General features: G+C 58.0%; 1 protein-coding gene across 2 annotated transcripts in view; it reads right to left on the bottom strand.

Moving 5' to 3' along the window:
* Positions 1-512: 512 nt before the first annotated feature.
* Positions 513-6,000, bottom strand: part of TSPAN15 (tetraspanin 15) — a 44,361-nt gene continuing 38,873 nt past the window's right edge. Inside the window, exons 6-8 of one of the 2 annotated variants that reach the window (XM_076010064.1) lie at positions 3,366-3,413; positions 1,831-1,906; positions 513-1,124 (exon numbers count right to left, since the gene is read on the bottom strand). In XM_076010064.1, the coding sequence (XP_075866179.1) occupies positions 823-1,124; positions 1,831-1,906; positions 3,366-3,413 (426 nt within the window). In that variant the 3' untranslated portion in view covers positions 513-822. Of the gene's footprint in view, positions 1,280-1,789; positions 1,907-3,365; positions 3,414-6,000 lie in introns of both variants that reach the window. The other variant, XM_012762650.3, reaches the window with a different exon arrangement.

Below are 6,000 nucleotides of genomic sequence, written 5' to 3'. Positions count from 1 at the left end.
GATCTTGCTGTACTATTGCCCCGGCTACTACAGAACCCCACAGAAAATCTAGAACCCCTGGAGGGGGACCCAAAGGTGTGGGTGTACTTGTCCATGCATGTCCTGCCATCACCAGCAGGGGGCGATGAGCACCACGCTTTGCATGGAATCACACGCCAGCCCTGGGGACAACGAGCTGCTTCCTGTTGAGGGTGAGAGGCTCAGGTTCTGCAGCCACAGGTGGGCCTGCGGTCACTGCTGCCTCCCAAGCTCTCGGGCTTTCCTAGTTCCCATCTGCCCCGCTTGCTGGAGGTGGGGCCTCAAGCCATGCATCACCCAGCCTCAGTTTCCCTCACTTCTCAGTAAGATAGGTGTCATCACCTCTGGCCGGTGTCCCAAACTATACCAAACCTTCAGATCTTTGGCTCAGTGTAGTTCTCTTCCGTTCTTGTACCAACAAGGGGTTCCCAAGTCCAGGCTGAGGCCTTCCTCACACTGCCCCCCAAACAAAACAGCAGAAATGAAAGACCAAAAAAAAAAAAAATCATACCTTTATTGTTTCATTAATGAACTGGCTTGGAGGGGACAAGAATAGGGCAGATGAGGGAATAACCTTGATTAGTCAGAAACTCCTGTTACCTGTATAAAAGACGAATGTTACAAAAATCACATAAAAACCAGGGTCAGCAAAGCAGCAGGGCTTGTGGAAGGGGCTCAAGGCACCTGGAGGCTGAGAAGAGGCCCAAGCTGGCCCCGGGCATGGCCAGGTGGAGGGGCCCAGGGCTGCAGCCCGCCCCTCCCGCCCCTGGGGCGCACACACTCTCCTCTCTCCTCACTTACAAGTCACCACAAAACTGCCCTGGCAGGGGCATAAGGACCACGGGCCAAGGCACTGGCAGACACGAAATGGACCCCGGGCTGAGCCCTGAGCTTCCCCTTGCCCCTGGGTCCAGGCCTGGAGAAGGGACGCCTTTGTCCCCCAGGCCACAGGGAAGCCTCCGTGGGACACCACGGGCAGGCACACACAGCCCGGGCTTCAGTCTGCCCGAGTGTGGCAGAGGGCCACGGTCCTGTCCACCCGCAGTGTGGACTGAGAGGTGCTGTCCGGCATGGCACGGTCCTGCTGGGGCCGCCGTCCCAGGCGGGCGCCCTACCCGGGGTAGCACAGGCAGCAGCCCGTGCCTGCGGCCTCCACGCTGGCCTTAGCTCCAGGCCCCAGGAGCCCGTCGGTGACAGAGTGCTCGGTGATGATGTCCTCCACCCGGGTGATGTACAGCAGCGTCAGCAGCACCCCCAGGAACTGGGGAGGAGGGACAGAGCCGGTGAGAGCCTGCTGGGCATCAGAGCAGCCCTCCCTGGCAGTTCCCGGCTCCCAGAAACCCTGTGGCCAGTCACAAGCCCTCATGGCACTGGGCGACCTGGGACGCCCCACGGTGGAGACTTCCCCCAGCACCCCCACTTCCCAAGCAGCCCAGCCTGGGCTCCCTCTGTCCCCGCAGGAAACCCCATAGATCTCCCGGTGCCCCTCCAGCCTGGGACTCCTGCCTCCACCCCAGCTCTGCCATGCACCATCTAGGGGACCTTGGGCAAGTCAGTCAGCCTCGCTGATGCTCAGTTTGCTCCCCTGTGAAATGGGCATGATAGTCATACCTACCTCTCGGAGATCACGAAGGAGACAGTGCCCGGTAAGCACTTGGAAGAGCTTAACCACCAATGCTCCTGCCATTCACCCTCTCCCTCCCGCCCTGCAGCCCTCCCAGGGCGAGCCCAGACTGTGCCCCCCTGCACCTCTGTGCCCTTCCCTGCCCACCTGGGGGAGCAGGATGCCCAACAGGACGCCCGCCATGATGGTGTAGTTGTCCATGAACCAGATGAGCACGGCGTTGGTGCAGCCCCGCACGTAGATGACGTTCTGCACGCTGAGGCGCTGTGCGGGGAGGAGCCGGTCAGCCCAGCCGAGCAGCTCGCTGCGCTGCAGCCCTGCGTCCCACCCGGCCATTCACTCAGGTCTGAGCCAGTCCCTCAACCACTCTGGGCCTCAGTTTCCCATATGCAGCATGAAGAGGTAGCCCTAGAACACTGATTCTCAACAGGCAGTGCTGCTCCCTAGAGAGCACTGGGGACACTGTGGTGGCACTTCTGGTTGTCCCAACGATTGGGGTTGAGGGCTGAGGGACTGCAGAGCTCAGAGCAATCCAATCCCACAAACTGTCCTGCCTGCCTGCGAGTGAAAATCCTACCTACAGTTACCTGGCTGGAGGCTAACTTCAGGTACTTAGAAAAAACAAAGGATTTTCTGCACTGGTCACAATGAATTTCCCAGAACTACCATTATGTAAATTAAGGGATAATTAAACTTGAATTCAGAACTCTATCAAGAATTGTGCACCATTTTAAAATGCCATGCGGACAGCAAAAATGATGCCCACAGTAGGCGAGTTGCCAGCACAAACCCTGCACCCGCTGCCCCTCCATCACCCCCATCTGGAGGACGCTGCACGGCAGAGCAAACACCCGACCCCTTCATCGTGTCTCCGGCTGTGCTTAACCGCTGCCTGAGCATCCACGTGTTGCAATGTGTTACAGAGCTGTCAACCGCTTTATTTCTTTCATCTGAGATCACTATGTTGCTTGTTTTTGAAATCAGGAGTGCAGGTAGGTCGTATTGTCTATGGATTTCATTTGGGGATAATAAGTAGGGCATTTCCAAGCGTTTGTCATAAAAAATGGCTATTGGTTCGCACAGGTTGAGAACCACTGCTGGTCTGTAGCTCTCAAACTCTGGCACGTGTCAGAATGACCCGCCCCAAGACTGTGCATTTCTAACAAGTCCCCCAATGTGCATTTCTAACAAGTCCCCGGGGATGCTGTCGCTGTGGTCCGGGGACTCCACCCTGAAAACCACTGCTCTGAAGCATCTCAGGTCACTGTTACCGTCAGCTCCCCTCCCAGCACCACCCCCGCCTCTCTCCTGGTCCGGGGAGTTGCCCAGGAAGCTGACCCGGGGGGACACCCAGAGGGCTTGCTAAACTCCAGGGACTCCTAGGTCCCAGGCAGAGGGAACCAGCGTGAGCCATCTGCAAACTGGTGGCCCCAGGGCAGAGGCAAGCTGCTGTGAACGGAGCTGGGGGTCCCGGCAAGGGCCTCAGTGCCTCACATGGACCAGCCCACGGCGGGTGCTCGGCAACTCTGGCAGGTAGCACCTCCCAGCCTGGGGTAATTCTTGGTTCCCTGAGCCCTTCTGTGCTTGGGAGGGGGCAGAAAACTCCAACATTCCTGGCTTTGTTTCACAGCCAGGAGCCCCTCCTCCAGAAACCCCCCTGATCATCCTAGGGGTGGGGTGGGAAGAGCAAAGTTTCTAGGGCAAGGCATTGCAAAGACATTACCTCCTTGTCGATGGTTTTGTAGCCACACATGGTGTTGACAACCTCTGTCTGAAACAGAAATGTGTGACAGCTAAGGTTTACAATGGCACTTACTCTAAAAGACACTACGCCTCTACCCATTTTACAGATGAAAGAACTGAGACACAGAGAGTTGTGCTGTCTGGCATGGATGCAGCTGAGATTCCAACCCAGGTGGTCTAGCTTTGGTCTGCATCCTGCCCACCCCCTCCAAGAAAAGGCCAGTGAGGACACGTGGGAGGGCTACTTCCAGGGCTCTGAGGCAGGAGAGACACCAGCAGCGGACCAGGACCCCAGAGAGAACTGTGTAGCCAGGTTCCCGGGCGTGGCCGCCCCAGAGCACCATCTGGCTGACACAGTTATGCGCCACCTCAGACATCGAGGCTCCGCTGGCTCTTGTGGAGGAAAACCCCAGACCGCAGCTGGGCCCCTGGTCAGCTGGGGTTTACCTGAAGCAAGGTGGCCCGGGCCTCACCTCCCTGCCCCCGCAGACCACTGCACCCCCAGCGGAGGGAGCCTGGGAAGAGAGCTGCTCTCCGGGACTCGCAGCTACTGATTAATTCAGGCGCAGGGAAGGCTGTGGTCGGGCCTTAGACCCAGTCAAATCCTTCCCCAGGCAGGCTCCAAGTCACCGGCTGGCAGGGCCACTTCCCATCACCACCTGTGCCCTGCACGGTCTCCTTCTCCATCTGCACCCAGCCTGGCACATCTCCTGGGCCCAAACCCTGCTCTGCCACCAATGAGATCCGCGACCAGCCCAAGCCGGTCACAGGGATGGCACACGGAGACACTCGGTACACATTTGTTAATGAACAGATGGACGAATAAACAAATAGGTCACGATGATCAGCAAACCCACTTCCTGGGGCTGTTTTGGACATGAGATACACACATAAAGTGCTTGTCCCAGAGCCAGGCACATGGAAGAGCACAGGAAGGCTGGCTGGAGTGACTTTGTTCACAATCCCGGCCCCTGGAAAGGCAGGGAAGGGTGTCTACTCTCTCTCCGAGAGAGAAGGTGGGGCCTCAGATGTCATCCGGGACATTCTAAATGTCAGGGCTGGGTGTGTGAGCAAAATAAGCTCCCTGGGTCTAGACGGTCCCCTGGGTCCCCGGAGAGCCAGCAACGCCCAGTGCCCGCTTGGCGTCCGTCAGCAGCATGGGAGGTAGCCCTAGACTTCCTTCCAGGCCGTGACCACGGCCCCAGGAGAGGGTTAGGCCTGGGGAGCAGGTGCACGAGCACATGATGGGAGTGGGGGCTTTCCGCCTCGTTCATTCATTCATTCATCGAACAAGTACTAACTGAGCACCTATATTGTGCCAATCACACAGCTCTAGTCGCTTGGAATACAGAGTAACAGAACGAAGTCTCTGCCTTCATGGAACTTATGCTAGAGAGAGAGAGCACACAGTGAACCTAACAAGCAAGCGAACTACCTAGTGCAGGAGGCGACAAGAGTAACTGCACTGTGCCAGCCCAGGAGGTGGCACCACAGGCCTGCCTCGGGGGCTCCAAGTCTCCCGGCAGAATGCAACTGGCAGAGGCCTCCCTGACACCAGAGCCCAGACCCTTCCCCAGGCCCGGGGGGACCCGCCTCCCCAAGGGGTGGGAGGACAATGCAGCCATGGTCTGTCCCAGGCGTCCTCAAACCATGGCCCGAGGGCCACATGCGGGTATTTTTGCCCGTTTGCTTTTTACTTCAAAATAAGATATGTGCAGTGTGCATAGGAATTTGTTCATAGTTTTTTTTTTTTTTTTTTTTTTTTTTAATTCTAGTCTGGCTCTCCAATGGTCTGAGGGACAATGAACTGGCCCTCTGTTTAAAAAGTGTGAGGACCCCTGGTCTATCCAAAGGTGAAGCCCTCCTGGTCTGAGCACGGAATCAACACTCTGCAGAAGATGCTGCTGAGTATCCCTACCCCTGGGCACCCGCCCCCCCACGGCAGCCACAGGCCCAGAACCAGCCAGCAGTAGCCTCCTCCGTCTGGCAGAGAGGGGACTCCTGGGCAGTTAAGAAATCTGTACGGCAAAGTTCACCAGGGTGACTCGTGTGTGCCTCCCCTCACCTACCGCACAGAGCTGAGGATCAGATCCAGACTAAGACGTCCCAACGCAGAGCCAGCACGTCCCTTCCCGGGTGGGGCACTGCCCTCATGCGATGCATGGGGGTATGAAGGCCTGGCCCCCTCACCCCAAATGGGACAACTGTGAAGGACCATCTCGTAGATTTGACAGAGGTCCCCAGGTGAACCGCACGGAGATCTCACCATCCCTCAACTTCTCCCCTGCCCGACCCTGCTTCCAGGGTCCCTGCCACGGGTGCTGACCCCAGGGCAGCTCCTGCTCGCTGGCCAGCAGCTCCGAGTCAGCCTCCTGGACAGGCTGGCCTGTGACCCCACATAGCTGCACGTTAGCCCCTAACCTGACTCCCTGTGTCCACCTGTGTCCTCCACTGCACTAAGGGTGATCCTGGTAAAACCCAAGTCAGATCCGCCGCACCACTGCAGCCCCGAGGGCCCCGTCACTCCAAGGCACTCCACGGTCCTGCCCATGACTTTCAGGGCACCCATGACCTCCTTGGCTCCACCTCCTACCATCCTCCCTGGCTCACTCTGC

Source organism: Microcebus murinus, chromosome 14 (genome assembly GCF_040939455.1).
Source record: "Microcebus murinus isolate Inina chromosome 14, M.murinus_Inina_mat1.0, whole genome shotgun sequence".
NCBI lineage: Eukaryota > Metazoa > Chordata > Mammalia > Primates > Cheirogaleidae > Microcebus > Microcebus murinus.
Note: the sequence above shows the minus strand (reverse complement) of the source record. Positions and strands in the feature narration are given on the sequence as shown.